At 41.5% G+C, this 19,430-nt stretch overlaps 1 protein-coding gene across 1 annotated transcript; it reads right to left on the reverse strand.

Annotated features, from left to right (window-relative positions):
- Positions 1-9,439: 9,439 nt before the first annotated feature.
- TMEM254 (transmembrane protein 254) lies at positions 9,440-14,818 on the reverse strand (the record flags this gene model as incomplete). The annotated part of the gene is made up of 4 exons (XM_079718534.1): positions 9,440-9,560; positions 13,216-13,275; positions 13,463-13,566; positions 14,729-14,818. 4 exons carry the CDS (start codon positions 14,816-14,818, stop codon positions 9,440-9,442), a joined length of 375 nt encoding a protein of 124 aa, XP_079574660.1.
- Between the last annotated feature and the right edge of the window lie 4,612 nt (positions 14,819-19,430).

A 19,430-nucleotide genomic window follows, 5' to 3' on the forward strand; every position in this document is an offset into this window, starting at 1 on the left:
TTAGGGCCACTAACAATAATGATGGAAACTACTCTCACTCTTAATGCATCTTTCTTGGATAATATTTGTAAAATATTTGGGAGGTGAGCCATGCTGTTGAGAACATTACTTTGGATGTTTCATCCAATACTGCTGACAGGCAGCTTGGTGAAATAGCAAGGAGTCAGAGACCCAGGTCTGACAGCAAATTGATTGTGTGACATTGGTGGTTACCTTTCTTTGTAGGCGCTCAGTTTCTCCCAGTGTAAAATGATGGTGGGGGGTGTCTATCTGAAGATTTCTGCAGTCCGTTCCAGCATTCTGATTACGAGTTGACCACAGACATCATTTGGTCTCATATCCTGTGTAGTTAAATGCAATTCTGGCTAAGTTGAACAAAGATAAGACAGATTTTTGGAGGCACCCAAGATGAGCTATACTAGTTGGCCAGCCTGGACTTTCTTTTTCTATTGTTTCCTGTCTTGTTCAAAAGCCTTGTGAGTTCCAGTTGGCTCTCACACTGTCTTAGAGATTATTTTTTTCCCCTCCAAGGGAGCAACAGGGAATGTGGGCAACTCAGCTCTTTTTTGGCAAATTGTCAAAAATTAACTGGAAATCAGATTAAGTCACCAAACTCATACTGTCCTGGGAGTCCTTCTCAAGATGCCAAAGTTTAGTAGCAACTGACATATGGCAATTTCATTTAAATCAGAAATACTTGCTCACAAAACAACAGTGTACATTTTCAAAGAACAGGCACAGCAAACACCTTGGAATTGTTGCCTGGAAGTGGGGGCAGCAGGGAGATGGAGATAAAAGGAAATAAAAAAAACAAGAAGGGAGTAGACACTGGGACTCAAAGACATGAGATTTATCTAGGGTAATATACCTAGTAAGTAATGGGTAACAATTTGAACATAGTTGTCACTCAAAAGCCAAGGGTGCAACACATATATACGGAATCTAAAAAAATATGGTTCTGATGAACCTAGGGGCAAGACAGGAATAAAGATGCAGACATAGAGAATGGACTTGAGGACACGGGGAAGGGGAAGGGTAAGCTGGGACAAAGTGAGAGAGTGACATGGACATATATACACTACCAAATGTAAAATAGATAGCTAGTGGGAAGCAGCCGCACAGCACAGGGAGATCAGCTCGGTGCTTTGTGACCACCTAGAGGGGTAGGATAGGGAGGGTGGGAGGGAGGCTCAAGAGGGAGGGGATATGGGGATATATGTATACGTATAGCGGATTCACTTTGTTACGCAGCAGAAACTAACACAACATTGTAAAGCAAGTATACTCCAATAAAGATGTTAAAAAAAAAGAGATTAAAAAAAAGCTAAGGGTGCTATTCCATTACACCCTGCTGCCTTTTGCTCTTAAGTGGAAACACCCATTACAGAAAAGATTGAAGTGTGACTTGTTATTTATCAATTCTCTCAGAGGGTTGCTATGTTATTACTTTTCCCTTAGAAAGTAGAATACCTGCAAGATTCCCTCTTAGGGAGCTTTCTCTTTATCAGATCTTATCTTTTTGGGGTGATTTCATTTCCTAGTAGCAGGAAAGATAAGGTTAATTCATCTCAGGTTTTCTGAGGTTGTATCAAGGTGAAAAATTCTAGTTCATTGAGATTTTAGAGGACTCTAGAGGGTTAGAAAGTGGAAAGTTCCTCAAACTTTGGTTCTTTTTAGAAAAATTTATGTATGGTTGACTTACAATATTATATTAGTTTCAGGTGTAGAACATAATCATTCAATATTTTTATAGAGTATACTCCATACAAAGTTATTATGAAATATTGACTAATTCCCTGTGTTGTACATTACAACCTTGTTAACATTCATTTTATACCTAGAAGTTTGTACCTCTTAAGCCTTTTCATCTATTTTGCCCCTCCTCCCAACCCTCTCCCTTTGGTAACCACTAGTTTGCTGGTTATGCTGAGCAATGGCAGCAGCTGCAGCTCCCAGTCAACCAGGAGATCACAAGGGTAAACAACTGATACACTTACAACCATTCCATATCCACACAATCATTCAGTACAGTATTCATCAAATTACATGACATATTTAACACTTTATTATAAAATAGGCTTTGTACTAGATGATTTTGCCCAACTGTAGGCTAATGTAAGTGTTCTGAGCATGTTTAAGGTAGACTAGGTAGGTTAGTTGTATTAAATGCATTTTCTTTTTTTTTAAATTAATTTATTTATTTTTGGCTGCACTGGGTCTTCGTTGCTGCGTGCGGGCTTTCTATAGTTGTGGTGAGTGGGGGCTACTCTTCGTTGCAGTGCGTGGGCTTCTCATTGTGGTGGCTTCTCTTGTTGTGGAGCATGGGTTCTAGGTGCACGGGCTTCAGTAGCTGTGGCATGCGGGCTCTAGAGCGCAGGCTCAGTAGTTGTGGTGCACGGGCTTAGTTGCTCCGCGGCATGTGGGATCTTCCCAGAACAGGGCTTGAAACTGTGTCCCCTGCATTGGCAGACAGATTCTTAACCACTGCGCCACCAGGGAAGCCCCTAAATGCATTTTCGATTTACAGTTCAACGTACAGTGGGTTTATTGCGATATAACTGAAGAAGCTCTATATTTCAACTTACTCTCATGCCCAGTTCACTTATCCTACTGCCCTCCACCCCATACACACATACACATATACCCATCATGGAAATTGGCTAGAATGTATATAATTTAAATTTGGGCCTGTTTATATCCTTTTATTTTTCTTTGATGCCTCTCCTCCCTCCCTACCCTATATCTCTGGCAGCATTGCCTGACTTTTTTCCCTTTTATTATTTAAGGGCTTTTCCCAAAAGTGTTTTCAATGTGGGTCTTTTTGTGTGGCAAACATTCTGAGCCCTTGAAGGCAGGGAATCTTTTTCCCATCACTTTCTCCTGTTTGAATGATAATTTGGCTGAATATAAAATTCTACATTCAAAGTAATTCTTCCCCAGTACTTTTAAACTATTTTTCACTGTCTTCTAGCATCCAGTGTAGTTGTTTGTTGTCTGTTCATTCCTTTGGAGGTGATCTGTTCTTTCTCTCTGGAAACTTAGAATTTTCTCTTTGTCTTGATTTTTCTCAAATTTTATTGTTATGCCTAGGGATTGGTATGCCTTATCTCTTTTGTTTGGCCCTTTATACGTCATTTCAAATAAGGTAATTTGGGGGAAATTTCTCTCCATTATTTCTTCAAATATTTCTTCCATTCCATTTTATTTTTCTCTCCAACTGGAACTAATACCCCTAGGCGTTGGCATTTCTATGTTTATCATCCACATTTCCAGGCTTTTCTTTTGTATTTTATGTTTTGTATTTTCCTACTGTGAGACATCCACAAGCTTGAGTCTACAAATTCTTTCTTCAACTACATCCATTCTATTTCACTTGTTCTATTTTCATTTAATAGGTTCTTTATTTCAACTATTTTATTTTTCATGCCTAATATTTTCACCTAGTTCTTTTTTGTGTGATTTCTTATTTGTATATCATATTGTTAACATATTCTCTTATTAACTCCTTATGTCCTACTTAAAGAGGATTTTTAGATTCCGGGTCCTTATGTTCCAACACTTCTGTTTCAGATGACAGGTGTGGCTCAGCTTATGCTTGTCATTCTCTGCTGTCCAGTTCTTTGGGCTTGTGATCTTGTTTTCCCTTGGGGCATCAACCAGCAGGTCTGATAATGCATTGGGGGAGGGCTAAGGCCAGGCCTTAGTCTACACTGAAATCAATGATTTAAAGATGAGAATTCAGGAACTACAGAACCCTTTAAGAGTCCCTGTTTGATACCATTCCACTGGTCACTGTTTTGCCTGAGGTTTTCACTTTCGAACCTTTAGGAAGAAATAACAATGTAGTCCACAATCCTTGTGATTTGATTGGGAGTGTAGGGGAGTGATTACCTGAGGGCTGTCAGCCTGTTTTCATGAACTCTCCCCCATCACCCAGTGGGGTTTTGTGTTGCTAATATCAGGAGAAGCTGCCATGGGCCCTGCTACTGCCCACTTCTTTGCTGAAGGGTCAGGCCCATAACTGTCTGCTCAACTTGAGGGAGAGACAAGAACAGAAGATGAAAAGTTCTCCACCAACCTAGTTCTCCCTGCTGCCCAAGGCTCCCCTTTCTCCACCTCTACACCAATTCTAGTCTTCTGTCCGGGATGGTGGGGGGGAACGTTCCCTACATTTTCCCTTTGGTTTTAGGAATTCATACTTCTCTCACGTGTTTACTGTTTCTTCAAGTTTGATCTTTGGAGAAGGAGTCAGTGGCCTGAGCTAGTCAGCCATTTGGGCAGGGATCTCCCCTCAGTGTCCTCAACTTTAAATTGTTACCTCAAAGAGTTGTGGATGTTAGGTATTTCATATCAGTGTCTAGAATAAAAATAAATATTTGAAAAATATTGAGTTCTTTTTTACTTTCAAAAGACCTCAATCCCAAACTTTCATTCTCAAGGAGGGAGGAGTATGCAGATATGCCAATTGGCTAATTTCATCAGCTTTTTAAAAATCGAAGTATACTTGATTTACAATATATATTAGTTTCAGGTGTACAACATAATGATTCAAAATTTTTATAGATTATACTTCATTTAAAGTTATTATAAGGTACTGGCTATATTTCTTGTGCTGTACAATATACCCTTGTAGCTGATCTATTTTATATAGTAGTTTATACCTTTTAATTCCCCATCCCATCTTGTCCCTCCCCCTTTCCCTGTCCCCACCGGTGATCACTAGATTGCTCTCTGTATCTGTGAGTCTGTTTCTGTTTTGTTATATTCATAGCATTTTTAGCCCTACAGCAGTGCTTTTCGCTGATTGTCAGGACTCCAGGTATTGTTTACACTGAGTGCTGAGCTCCCAGTGAGGGTGTTTAGCTGTGCTTATTGACACAAACATGTTGTCATGTATAGAAATCAACCCCAAGCCTCATGAAATCAGGGTCAAACCAATTGGGTTCTTATTCTAAATTTTCTCTAAAAATCTTTCTCCTCAAAGTGGTCTGAAGATCACCAGGGAGCTTGCTGGACATGCAGAATCTTGGACCCACTCCACACTCACTGAATCAGAACCTGAATTTTCACAAGATCTCACAGAATCCATCTGCATGGTCAAGTTTTAGAAATTCAGGATACATCATCATCTATGACCAACCTTCCAGTAAAAACTATACTCTTGATTAATTTTACAGTTTACAAAGTTGGTTTACATAGATGATTTCATTTAAATTTACTATTTTATCTTCATCCCAGCCACAATGTAAAATTATTCTTATTCTTTTTTTTTTTTTTTTTGCGGTACGCGGGCCTCTCACTGTTGTGGCCTCTCCCATTGCGGAGCACAGGCTCTGGACGCGCAGGCCCAGCGGCCATGGCTCACGGGCCCAGCTGCTCCGCGGCATGTGGGATCCTCCTGGACCGGGGCACGAACCCGCGTCCCCTGCATCGGCAGGCGAACTCTCAACCACTGCGCCACCAGGGAAGCCCCTTATTCTTTTTAATGATGAAATTGAGATCCAGGAAGGTGACAGACTTGCCTAAAATCCTGTGTCTGGAGCCAGGTAAATCCCAACTTCAGTCTCAGTGGATAGTAGAATACTTTTTGATTATTAATAGTGTGCTGAATGTAGCATTAGTATGCATGATGATTTTAGGTATCGATATAAAGTATGATTTATTCTCATATGTATTAGAGAAAAATATAATGAACAAAGTAACCAGGTGTGGCGTTTCATAGTTATTATTGCTTAAGAAGATTTGTGTTGTGAGGGTGGTCCTTCCATGTCCGAGGTTCAAGGAACATTTCTCTACTTTATATTATAGATGTCATTCCTCTTATTTACAGCAATGTCAAGATTTCAATTTTAGTGACAATTTATATTGAGTAAGTTTTTATTTACTACATACATCCAGTGCAATGTGTTGGTACAGGAAAAAGTAAAAGTTCTTTCATGAATATTTCCCTGAACAGTATTAGTACACCAAAAGTATTTTCCATAATCCAACTTTATGCCTTACTATAAACAGAAATGGAGCAATTAGTGTACTCAATCCTGTTCAGAAAGCTTAAGAGCCATCATTTTTTTTAATAAATTTATTTTATTTTATTATTTATTTATTTATTTTTGGCTGCGTTGGGTCTTTCTTGCTGCGCACGGCCTTTCGCTAGTTAAGGAGAGCAGGGGCTACTCTTTGTTGTGGTGCGCAGGCTTCTCGCTGCAGTGGCTTCTCTTGTTGTGGAGCACGGGCTCTACGTGCATGGGCTTCAGTAGTTCTGGCACGTGGGCTTCAGTAGTTGTGGTTCACTGGCTCTAGAGCACAGGCTCAGTAGTTTTGGTGCATGGGCTTAGTTGCTCTGTGGCATGTGGGATCTTCCCAGACCAGGGCTTGAACCCGTGTCCCCTGCATTGGCAGGAGGATTCTTAACCACTGTGCCACCAGGGAGGTCCCTTAAGAGCCCTCTTAAAATGTTTGTTGATAGAATTGCAAATACAGTATTTTGGATAGGATTTTCAAGTGTCCACCGTGGAATCAGACTATAGATCTTCATAAAGAGAAATGTGAAATGATAAGTACACACTCTCATTGTCCAACGTTGACAAAAAAGGAAACATAATTTCCAATTCGATGTGGACAAGGAGCCTTGCAGAGAGAAGGGTCTTGTAGACTTACAAATATATTACTCAGGTGCCCTAGATTCTTTTTTGTCTGTGCTGATAAGAGGAAAGGAAAAATGATATTTACAACCCAGGCTGCTCAACTAAGAGATTTAGTTAAGGTTCCAGCAAGTGCCCTGAGCGACAATAACAATGTGATTGCATTCTGTGCTCTAACCTTAAAGGCAGGTCTCCAACGTTTCTTTGGTGTTTTCAGGCCCTCCATGTAAATACATACAGGCTCCCAGATGACCAGTTGTTTTGCTAAAGAACCTCTCTACACATCTAGAGTATAGCCTCTTAAACTCAAAACTTGTTTTAAAACCGTGGTTTATAAAACGTTTGGAGTTGGATTGCAATGGACTCATAAACATGTTGAATGTAGGAAATAGTGTTAGTTTATAAATCTGGCCTGTTTTTAGGTTGTGAGGTCATTAGTTTTTTGTTTTTGTTCCCGCCATTGGTCCTTGCTTTTTTGTTCTTCCAAATTATACTTGCCCTTGATATATTTGGGGTTTTAGTCTGTTTGCCCTCCATGGTTGTTTCCAACAAGATGCCTCTGGCCTTTTCTCATCCAAACTCAACACAGATGTTTCCCCTGTATCACCACTGTGACTGCAACACAAAGCTAAGATGTTTCTTTTTATTTTTTGCTTCAGACTTACTTCTAGGCTCCTGGACTGTGGGGAAGGAAGAGGGGGAACATGAGATCCAGTTAGTCTGGCCTCTGTGGGTTACTTCACCTCCATGGGATGCAGCTTATGGGTCTATAAAATGAATGACCTGCACCATTTGCTCACTAAGATCCTTTTTTGCTCTAAGCCATGATAATACCCCAAATAAGATTACAGCATTTTATACTTTTGGCATTTAAAAAAAATCAGAGTACTCCTTTCACTTGCTGCAGACTACATCAAACACTGAATGAAATGTAGTGGAAACAGGAGGCCAATCCTGTAATGAAAGGAGATGCTCATGTCCACCCACAACTTGGTGTATGTGGAGGACTTAAGTGGACTATAGACAGCTCTAGAAAGGTAAGGAAGACCATATGTCCTACAACTAGGGCATTCTGCATTTCTTTATCAGTGGAAAAAAAAATCCCTGATACAAAGTTCCAGAATGGAGTCTTTTTGAGAAAGAGTAGAATCAAATGTGTGACAATACTATCAAAACTGACCAAAAAAAGCATTTGATTGGAGACACAATTCACAACATTTTATTCAAGTTAATACATTTCATTCAGTAATCTGCCATATTATCCTTGGCACCATTAATAATAACCCCTTAATCACAAGAGAAACAAAGACTGGGATTTATGTGTAGAAGTTGATTTCCACCAAAACCAATTCATAGTCCATCATCTTTCATGGTTATGCTTTTACTTGAGGCCTCTTTCTTGGGGGGAGGGGGACTGTTTCTCGTGTTTGCTTAAAATAAATAACATGACTTACTGTGTCATGGAAGGAAAATAAGGTCTAGTCCCTAGTGAACAAGCAGGGGGTCCTCCAGGAAAGGAGCCCTAAAGATTCCTTGAGGTGAGTCAGTAACCCTCCTGTCCCAACCAGTCAGTAGTTAAGTTATAACCAGGTGAATGAGAGAGGTAGTAACTAGTTGGAGAACCCATGGTGTAGACTCTCTAGAACAGGAATGGCTGAGTGACTCAGAACTGGAGGGAGACATATACAGTGTCTGGAAAAAGTGACCAAGAATAGGAAAGTGTGAAAAAGATATGGGTTTCCCACCAGGGGACCCACAGAAACATGGTGGTACCAGTCAAGGGCCATCCTGCGCTTTTCTCTGATGCAAGGGTACACTGAATGGGTTCTGCAGCTTTCAGATAAAAATTGGAATGATGCTGAACAAGTGCAAAGTGAAATCAGAGTTTCCCTCCTTTGTTCGGTAAACACTGAGAGAACACCTGTGTGTGAGGCAATGGGACAGGTGCTAGAGGAAAAAACGAAGCTGTCTTAAGATGTGGTCCTGACTTGAAGGTGGCCATCAGACCCTGCACATACAGAGCACTATGTCGGAGGGTCCGAGTGGAGGGAAGCATCACTTCTGGCTGGCAGCAGCAGAGAAAGCATTCCCCAGTCATTCCTTCTTGGTTCCCAGAATGTCCTCTGTGCCTCTGTGTCACCTCTTGGCCCACCTCATTCCAGGCACTTGCTTGTCTTATCTTTCTCCATAATCTGAAATGGAAGCCTGGGAGGAGAAGATCCCATCTCACAGGTGTCTAACAAATGTGGGTGGAACTGATGTGTTATGGAAGTGTCACTCTATTTTGGTCCAGGTGGGTGGAAAAAAAATTTGGGGAAAGGAGAGCTGATAAGATGGTGGTGGTAAGGGTAAGGTGTTTTAATCAGAAGGTAGGAGCAAAGATATCCCAACAAGCAAACTTAGTATGTGGCTTAAACCAGGTGACAGGGAGAATGCCAACACAGCCAAGGACCGCAAGAAGGTAGCTGGAAGCCCTCTGCCAAATAGGTTAGTCTGCAGAACTGGGAAGCTAAAATCTTTTCCTACTATCTACTCAAGTTTAACCAGAGCAGATGAAGAAACAATGAATAACTAGAGGGTCATAACTTTCTAGAAAGAGCAAATAAACACAGCACCCCCCAAAAAAGGTGAGGCTGAATGTCACTGTAGAGAGAGCTTTTGAACATCTTTTTTTTCTCCTAGGAACTTTATATGCTATATTTTCTCTCTTTTTTATAAATTGAAGTATAGTTGGTTTACAATATTATATTAGTTTCAAGTGTACAAAATAGTGATTCAGGCTTTTTTGGATATCTTTTTTAAGTTTGTTTATGGTGTCTTGGTCTGTAATCAATCAAGTAATAGAGAGACGCCATCCCAAAAAGGAACGTCTGCAGGAACCAGAGTAGTTGAGTCCAACTATTCGTGATGCCTTTAGACCTAAAAAAAGAGAAAAATTTATCCACTAGAATTTTAATGTTATGGTTTCACAGGAGTTATTGTCTTCTAGTTTTTTAAAAACGTATTCCTTCTATCTATTTTCATGGGGCTTATTTTGCGCTTTCCTCCAGCTTATTAACTTGAATGCTTAGTTTATTTATTTTCATTTTTCTTGTGCATTTAGAATGGTACTTCCCTGGGAAGCAATCTGGCTATTGCCTAGGACATGGTATTGTGAAACTGTTTCTCAAGTGATTCTGATGAGCATATAGGGTTAGAAAGCACTGGGATGGCTTCAAAGCAAGTGTTTTGGACCAGATGTAAATCTATCTTGGCCAACTACCAGCTTGACCTTGGGCAAGTCACTCACTCTCTCTCAGAATCAGTTTTTTCGTCTGAAAAATAGGAATAATAATATTTATCTCACCAAGTTTTGAGATGATTTTTGAGATAAGTTATCCAAAGTGATTAGTAAAGGGCCTGGCACATGGTAATAATAAATACCTGTTTATACAGCCATTCAAACTAAACTGCTTAACACCAAGCTCAAAAGAAAATGGCCCAGATGAAGTGAATGGTTTGCTACAGTCTCATCTGTATATAAATAAGTCTCATGTGGATGACTTTTAATTTAAAACAAAATTTTTAAAAATATATGTAAAAAATATATAATTTTCTACACTAACAGATTAAAGGAGAAAAATTATATAATCATCTTAATAAATGCAGACAAAGCATTTGAAAATTTCAACATCCATTCTCAATACAAGTTCTCAGAAAACTTAGAAAGAGAATGGAACTTCTTTATTCTGACAGAGAAGGTCTATACAACTCTAGAAAAAACACGAGGCAGAATGCTGAAAGCTTTCCCTTTGATTAGGAACAAGGCCAGGATGCCTACTGTCACCACTTCTGGTTGACACTGGACTGGACGTACTAGCCAGTGCAACGAGGGAAAAAACATAAATAAAAGGTATACGGAATTGAAAGGAAGAAATAAAACTGTCTTTATTTCTAGAGACAATTGTGTACCTAGAAAATGAAAAGGAATCTTTTAAATTATTAATGATGAACTATTAGATGAACAGATGAACTATTCGAACTAAAAAATGAATGTATCAAGGTCACTAGGTGTGAGGTCAGTAGAATCAACTATATTCATACATTCTACCACCAAACAATAGAAAAATGAAATATATATCAAAGTGGGCCAGGATGTACAAGAAATTCACGTTTATGCAGCATTATTTATAATAGTCAAAAAAAAAAAAAAGAAAAACCCAAAAAACTAGAGGCTTAAAAGTCTGTCAGAAGGAGGATTTGTTAAATACATTAAGGCACATCTATATAATAGAATACTATGTACTAATGAAATGAGGTAAATTCATAGGTATAGACACAGGAAAACAGGCATATATGACAATAGAAAAAAGTTATACAAGAGTTTATATCTATATGTATATAGATATGGTGGCTATAAAGTCGAATGTTCAGTCCAGTCTTATGTCTGGTTAAATGGAATTCATCAATTTCTTTTTATTGCTGGATAGTGGGATGTGGGGTAGGACTTCCAATTGTTCTACATGTCTTCATGATTCTTTCACTTAAATGTATTTGTTCATAAGTCAAAAGGAATATTGATTCTGGTTTACAGTCACCAATGATACACTGCAACACGTTAGACCATAAAAAAATGATTTCAGGAATGTGAGAATAGTGCCCTAACCTCTCTATGCCTTTTCTCCCACTGCCTATCAAAGAACTTGAGAGCAGGATGTTCAATTTGAGTCTTTTCGTTTTCATTAGAGGCTGCAAACGACGATAACAAAATAGGTGTAAAGTACTCCAACACTATAATGTGGAGGGCTGGACCACACACCTCCGAGCTAAGCTCTCACTGAGAGCCTGAAGAGGTCGTTAGAAAGAGGTACTAGTGCCGCGGCACTTCCTATCCCAAGTCAGCCCAAAGAACAGCTTCAGTGGAACCACTCAGCCTAACAAGAGTCCCCAGTAATTTGGGGGAGGCTTAGTATCTAACTCAGACGTTTAACTACTGGTACATGGCTGCCCAGGGAACTGCACGCACTTGCAGATTTATCCTGCTGGACGGATAAGGAAGCTGTCATTGTGACCCTTACAGGTCTTGTGGAAGGGCACTGGCATGGGTGAGCTTAAAAGCAACCCCGCCCCAGAGGCCTAACTAAAGGGTAGAAGAGATCTCAATAAAAGGGAAACTGCCCCCCACCACGACCCCCATTACAGATCCTAAGGGAAAACTGCAAGTGACATACTGACTGAGGTCTGAAGGAACCATCAAGGGAACTGCAGAAGGGAGATCCCTAGTGATGGGCGGTTTCTCAAAAATCCACCAAGGCTCCTTTGGAGAGAAAGAGTCAACAATGGGTATGCAACCACCACAGCACCCAGCTGCCTGATCACAAGGCAGACTGTGCTCTGCTTCCGCTAACTACTCCCAGGACCCCAAGGGGCCACAGGCAGCTGTCGCTAGTGAACAGGGAACAAAGCTGGAATGAGAGGGAAGACATCAACTACCCCCTCTTCCCCACAGCAGGCTGCTGAGCCCCAGCTGGAGGAGAACAGATGTTCTGAATTAGATAAAAGTTCCTAGTTTTAATGAATAGACTGGACTTGACCAGATAATATGAGATAGTGACTGGAAAATCTATGGACCTGCTTCAGATATCGTCCAGGGCTAGGGTGGGAGACAGACAGTAATCCTTCGGGGAGTGGAGACGGGCGAAAAAATAAAGCTGCTTTCTCCTCCTCTCCTAGAAAGTCCAGCTTGTTTAATAAACCAGAAGGTGGAGGAACATAATCTATTTAAATCAGTTAGCACTGTCTGGCATAGTGTGCACCCAAGAAATATTAATTACTTTTATTATTAAAACAATAAAGTATCTTATTTTCCACTTTTAGAATACCACAAAAACAGAGGTGGTAATTAATCTTGACCAGAAGAAAAAAAAATCAATTGCAAAGCAATCTGGCATTACTATAACCATCTCTTTCATTACACCATACTTTCTGTATGCTTACATAAAGTCTAAATGTAAAGAAAAGCTTTTTCAGTTCTCTCACATTGTATTATCCTGCACTGGCAACTGTAGAGTAGGGTCTAGTCGCAGGACTTTTAGCTTGCAATGCATCCCAGAATCACCTACAGACCTTGAAAAAATGACATGTTCCTACCTCTGAAGCAAGGCTACTACATTAGGATCTCTGGGCCTGGAAACCAGACAAGTGAATGTTGAGAAGGCTCCTCACATGATTCAGTTGAGAAACTAGGCTGAGAATCATTGGGCTAGGTCAATACAGCTCTTTTTCAAACTATAAGGCCAGCCTCCTAATCTTTTCTTCTAGTTGGGGCTATATAGAGACTTTTGAAAAAAAGAAGAAAAATCATCTAAATTAAATGACTAAATAATTGACTCATTAACACAAATGAATTCATTCATTAACTATTTACTGAGTACTCCCTCTGAGTACTGAGAGAGGCTCAGTATTAGGTGTGGGGATTCGACTCTACCTGAGAGTGTTCTCGGCCTACAAGCGCATGAATTATTTAAATGTGGCTACTCTCAACTTATATTAGATACCAAGAGAAAAGCGACAAAGACCTATTAAAAACACTTACCTGCACAATACAATGGCATACAAGGACTCTCCCACGTGAATCAGCCAGGCAAGCCAATACCTGAAACAAAAGTCAGCCTAGTTCAAGGTGATGGTTCTCTGCTGATGAAATCTAAAACAGAAACCCCCAAGAGAAAGATGCTTTAATGTGAACTAGCACCACTCTTAGAAGGCAACCAGGGGCCTTCCAGGTCTACAGGGACACTGGAGCTGCAGGGTCCACACCCCATTTCTGCAGCTCTCCTTACCAACTGTGCACGAGGGTGTGATGATGCTCCAGCAAGTACTGAGTGAAGGGGCCCAGCGGCCCTAGGCTCTGATAAGGAATAGCCTCAGGCCAGAAGATCATCCACTGAAAGAGAACCAGAAGCACAGAATGCTTATTAGGTCACTTAAATCTATTTTTAACCGAGACTATTAAATAATCCTGATTCTATAAGAATCAGACCAAACAGAAACAGATCAAAGAAACTCTGAACTAAGTCATCTGGGCTTCCATTCTTTACTTCTATTTTCTGAAAGCGATTCTACTGGGAGATTTATGCTGAGGAAACTCTGTGGTTATCAGACTTAGTGTGCAGGTTGGCTGACTTCTGTTATTAATGAATTACACAATTTAGTCCCCAACCTACTTTTCTGGGTATCTTTCCTGTATCCTTTAAATGAATTCTGTCTACCAAACAAAAGTCGCTGCTCCTCTCAGTAGAGATTCTCTGTCTTTTTAATTCCACATCTATGTCATAACATGGATAGCCTCTCTAACCCTTCTTACCCATTAAATTCTACCCATCCTTTAGGTTTACCCCCATTTTCCAAGCAATTCCAACTGCCTCAAACATTCTGCTTTGTAAGCCCTATCCTGACTTGGCAGGCCTAGAACTGTCCATCAACTTGACCTCCTTCTTCTTGAGTTCTACTCAAACCTGGCTAAGCCCTAGTAACCGTGCGGACGCAAAGACAGGTACATTTTCAAGCAGAAAGCTTGCAAGCCCACCGTCCTTCCGCTTACGCCGATAACCTAGGCAAGCGCCAGGCGCGCAAGCGCAAGACCCCGCCCCCCCCCAACAGCGCCCCTCGCCCTACGGGAGCCTGGCGGGCCAAAACAGATGCACCCCGCGCTACACCTTACCCCGAAATATCCCAGCCCCAGGACCGTGACCAGCGAGGGCAGGGGTTTGGCTGTACGGAAATAGGAGGTAGCAGCCCCACCGGCATTCGACTTCGCCACCACCATCTTGAAAGATCTAGACACCGAGTCATGGGGTGGGGAGTATTCCCTGCCTTCATATAGGGAAAGCGTGGGCAGCCGGTTTCTCAAGATCTCAACACAGGCGAAAGGCGCAGGCAGACGGCTGCGCCTGCGTCTTCTTCCTGGGTCTAGTCCCCTGGCTTAGAGCGCTCGAGAGCCGCGATTGCGCCTGCGCGACCTCTCTTTGGTCGTAGGTGCGGATCTTGTGGCTCAAGGCAGCACTGTATCCCCTCGCATGGCCTTGCCCAGGTCCCGCTGCCCTTACCGTGTAATAGCCAAAGGAGAGGGTGATGACGGTGACCCAGAACAGACTGCTCCTCTGGAAGTACGTCTCATCTCCTCCTGCCTTCCCCATCGCTGCAGCACGTCCCAGGGAATGCCGAGCAGGCCACCTCTGCTCTGGAGGAAGGCAAGGACGGGGGCGGGGCCATGGCAAACACTCCTCCCTCCTCTCACCTACCTCCCCAGAGGAAGAAGAGTCTGTGGGCCTGGAACTCTGAAAACGAGTCTCCATCGGCTCTGGCCTGGTGGGCTGGTTATCACCTTGCAGGGGAGACCCCTCACTGAGTGTCACTTTCTGGGGCTTAAGATAATGGTGTTGGAATAGATGGTGCTTTATGCTCTTAATGACTATGGATCTAATTTTTGAACTTCAGCTCTGCTGTGCTCTATGGGAAATGTAAAAAAAAATTAATAAATAGAAACTGCAATTAAACAGACTTGGGATACTGGAAGGGGGAACTCTCACACTCTGTGACGTTAGCAGAGGCTGATAGGGAGAAGACCAGTCTTCTTTACTGGCAACGACTCAGCCAAAGAAGACCCAAGGACCCTTTTGTTTTTTATAGCCCTCCCAACTTCCTTTTCTTCTTACAAGTGTTGTAAGAAGAACAACAATGTCCCTGGGGGGGGACACACGATTTGTGCTGTGGCTCACTGTGGTTGCAGACCCTAAAGTGTAATTCTTTGCTTATCGCAGAATAAACCCATCTTTCCTGGAGAAGTATTTGGCAGTCTGTTTGTTTCAGGTCAATAGAAATAATGCTCTTTCTCTTCATTAGTAAAGATGTATGGACCGATATGGTACAGCACTTAAGAGAAGGGGCTGTGGAACAGATACCTGGGTTTACTTTTACCTCCTGGCTCTGCCAGTAACTTTTTGTGCAAGCTTACACTAGTTACATTACCCACCTGTGCCTTAATTTCTCTATCTGTAAAGTGGGGATACATTGGTTCCTACCTCAGAGCTTTTGGGTGGATTAAATGAGTTAGTACTTGTAATAAAACCGCTGTAAAGCAAAGAATGTTTCCCACCATCCAGTTGTACGAGGAGCAAGTCATTAGCCACTGCAGTTGCTGACCTACAGGACACCCTGAAAGGAATTCAGGATGAAGAATAGCATGACGCACTCAGTGCTTTGGGAAAACAGGCAAAACAGGCCCTTAGATGGTTAGATATATTTCAGGAAAAAAATTTTATGAACTCAGATTCTTGCATTTTCCCATACTTAGAAAAGCACTACAATCATTAACTGAGATATCTGTTCCTCTTGACTAGCAGTAACCTTCTACTGAGAGGTGTGCTTGATTGCATGTGCTCATTACCCAAAATCATATATGCTGGCCTCTCCCCCTACCTCCTCAGAGCTATCTGAGAGGCTGTCTCTTGGTCTGTAGTCCCCAGTAAAGCACTGCATAAACTCAACTCGTAGCTCTTACATTGTGCATTTTTCTTTCAGTCAATAGCACTCACAAAAGTGTCCAGCCCATAGTGATTTATAAGTTTTGGTTATTAATATTACTGAGCCTTTGGCGTCTTTGCCAGGCCCCTGTGCTAAGTGCTGTATCATCAGTGCTAGGTGGTAGGCACATCAAGCCAAAGTGTTCTGATGAGACTTCAGGAGAGAAAGGTGGTTTCACCTGGGCTTTAAAAGCTATTGTGAAAGCAATAGCTGATATTTATTGAGCACTTACTATGTTCCAGGCATTGTTTTAGAAGTATTAGCTCACTTAATTCTCAAAACAGCTCTATGCTGTAGACTATTGTCCTTCATTTGAAAGACAGGAAATAGCACAGAGAAGTACCCGAAGTCATGTAAATGGGTAGGTATACTGGAAGTCAGGTGGTAGCTGAGTGTTCCAGTACTCTTAAGGACTACTCTATATATAACGTATGGGATATTTCCAGAACTTTTTCAGTTGACATGGAAACAGCCAAAGTTGTTTCCTAATTTTTCTCATGACTGTATTTGGCTATGTTTTAAAGAATGGTTTCCAGAATGTGTGACACAGTCCATTTCCCAGATAAACCACAGTGCCTGTCAATATCAGGTTTACCAGGGCTCAGCAGCTTTGCCTAGTTCTAATCTTTCTTCATCACATCACCCTCTTGGTTCTCCTCCCTCTCTGAATACCTCTATTTTCTCAGCTTTTCTTTTACTGCTTGTCCCCTACATACAGGTGTTTCCTATTATCTTCTCTGTGTTTACAGTCTTTTTGAACTTTTTCACCTCCGGATGACTAAAGCAATCTCTCCAGGCTCAGCCTCTCTTCAGTTGCCTGCTGGTCACCTTTACTAGGTACGGCACCACACCTTACAGACAAGAAGTCCACTATTATCCACAGAGTCAGTCCTCGCCAAGACTCCCCTATTTACATTAATATCATCTTCATTCTTCCAGGCAACCAGACTCTTCCCTTTGGCTGCCCTCATATCTAGTCATCTGTCAAGAGTTCTGTTGATTAAGTAACATGATATCTCATCTTTCTGGATTAAACTGAAGCCAAGTGCCCCTAAAATCAAGTTACCTTGATGAATTTATGATTTTTTTATTTTTGAAATTTTTATTGAAATATAATTGAGTTATAATGTTGTTTCAGGTGTACAGCAAAGTGATTCAATTATACATATATATTCTTTTTTAGATTCTTTTCCATTATAGGTTATTACAAGATACTGAATTGAATTTATGATTAATCTCTCTATCCAAAACTTTATTTCTTTTCTTTTTCCCATCTGACCATTAATCTAATGAACTAACTAACTGAACACTAATCAACCAGAGTCAGATGACTAAAATTGCTGTTGTAGATATCACCGTTAACGTACAAACTCAGGTTGTTTCTCCAGGATGAGATAAGCTAATACACCCCAGAGCCATGGACCACTTGTCTGAGAATCGTAAGCCAGGGACATCCTGATTCCCCAAACTATGATTAAGAAATGTTACAGAAATATCACAGAATGATGATTAATCCCAGCCTCTCTGTTCTTCCCCTTTAAAAAACCCGTCACTCAGGGCTTCCCTGGTAGCGCAGTGGTTGAGAGTCCGCCTGCCGATGCAGGGGACACGGGTTCATGCCCTGGTCTGGGAGGATCCCACATGCCGCAGAGCGGCTGGGCCCGTGAGCCATGGCCGCTGAGCCTGCGTGTCCGGAGCCTGTGCTCCGCAACGGGAGAGGCCACAACAGTGAGAGGCCCGCATATAGCAAAAAAAAAAAAAAAAAAAAAAAAGTGGAGTGGTTCTGAGACTTGTAATAAATCCTGACTTTGCTGCAAACACCTGCTGCCAGAGTTTGGCTTTCTATGCCACAGGCACATGAGCCTTTGCTGGTTACAAAACCATGGTTTAATTTTTACTGCCTCCCTGGGTCATCCCAAGTGAGGTATGTTCTACCACTTCAAAAATCTCTTTTTCAAATTTGTCCTACAAGTGACAGGGTAATCTTCCACAAGTACAGTTTTTTTAAAAAAAATAAATTTATTTATTTAGGGCTGCATTGGGTCTTCGTTGCTGCATGCGGGCTTTCTCTCGTTGCGGCAAGCGGGGGCTACTCTTCGTTGTGGTGCGCAGGTTTCTCTTTACGGTGGCTTCTCTTGTTGTGGAGCATGGGCTCTAGGTGAGCGGGCTTCAGTAGTAGTGGTGCGTGGGCTCAGTAGTTGTGGCTCGCGGGCTCTAGAGCACAGGCTCAGTAGTTGTGGCACACGGGCTTAGTTGCTCCGTAGCATGTGGGATCTCCCTAGACCAGAGCTCGAACCCGTGTCCCCTGCATTGGCAGGCGGATTCTTAACCACTGCGCCACCAGGGAAATCCCCACAAGTACAGTTCTGATCAAGCCTTTACCTTACCAAAACTTTTCAAGAAATTCCCTAATTTCAAGCTATTTTTGTTTAGTATTTCTCTTCAGGTGTTAAATCTGCAGTGAGGAAGTTATTGGAAAGTAACTCATGTTAGAATAAAAGTTGTTGAAGACAAAATGGCTTGGATCAGAGGACTATTAGAAGCTAGGTTTCATATCTTCCACCACTTTTCTCTGAGCCCAGCAAGTTACTTAGTGTCCTGTGCCTCCTCTTACTATGAAAGGGAAGAGTAGTACAGCCCATGACCAAAGGGTCTTACCATTAACCCATCATGCACACATAAGGAATCCAGAAGAAGGAGCCAGAAGATCTTTACTCAGACGTGAGTAGTTTATGTCAATCTATAAGAAACCCACAGTCAACTGGAGATGTCAGCTGGAGATTCAGAAGGTGTTTCTCTCTTGTATTTAACTCACCCGCTCCCCATGTAACAGGAGTAGCTAATTTTTTTTATCCTCCAGGTATCCTAGACCTCCATCCCCTACGGGTTGGCAGAGAAATCTTTCACTCCTTTACATTTTCTCTCTCTCTCTCTCTCCCCTTTGGGTGTATTAATGACCTAAACATTGAAAACAATAAAGAAAATATGAGAGAAGAATTTTACAACCTTAGAGAATAGGGAAAGAGACTTCTTAGCAAGATATTAAAATTATACACTGTAGAGGGAAAGAAAAAATTTAACTGCTTCTCAATTTAAAACTTCATTCCTTATTTAGAGTTTATAATAAATAACAAAGTTACTTGTTTTACTCTCTTATGTATCACTTACATCTGGTTCCTTGATAACCTCTGAAGTAGTGTTCAGCATTCCCTGCCAGATCCTAGA

The sequence above is a fragment of the Hyperoodon ampullatus genome (genome assembly GCF_949752795.1).
Source record: "Hyperoodon ampullatus genome assembly, chromosome: 1".
NCBI lineage: Eukaryota > Metazoa > Chordata > Mammalia > Artiodactyla > Ziphiidae > Hyperoodon > Hyperoodon ampullatus.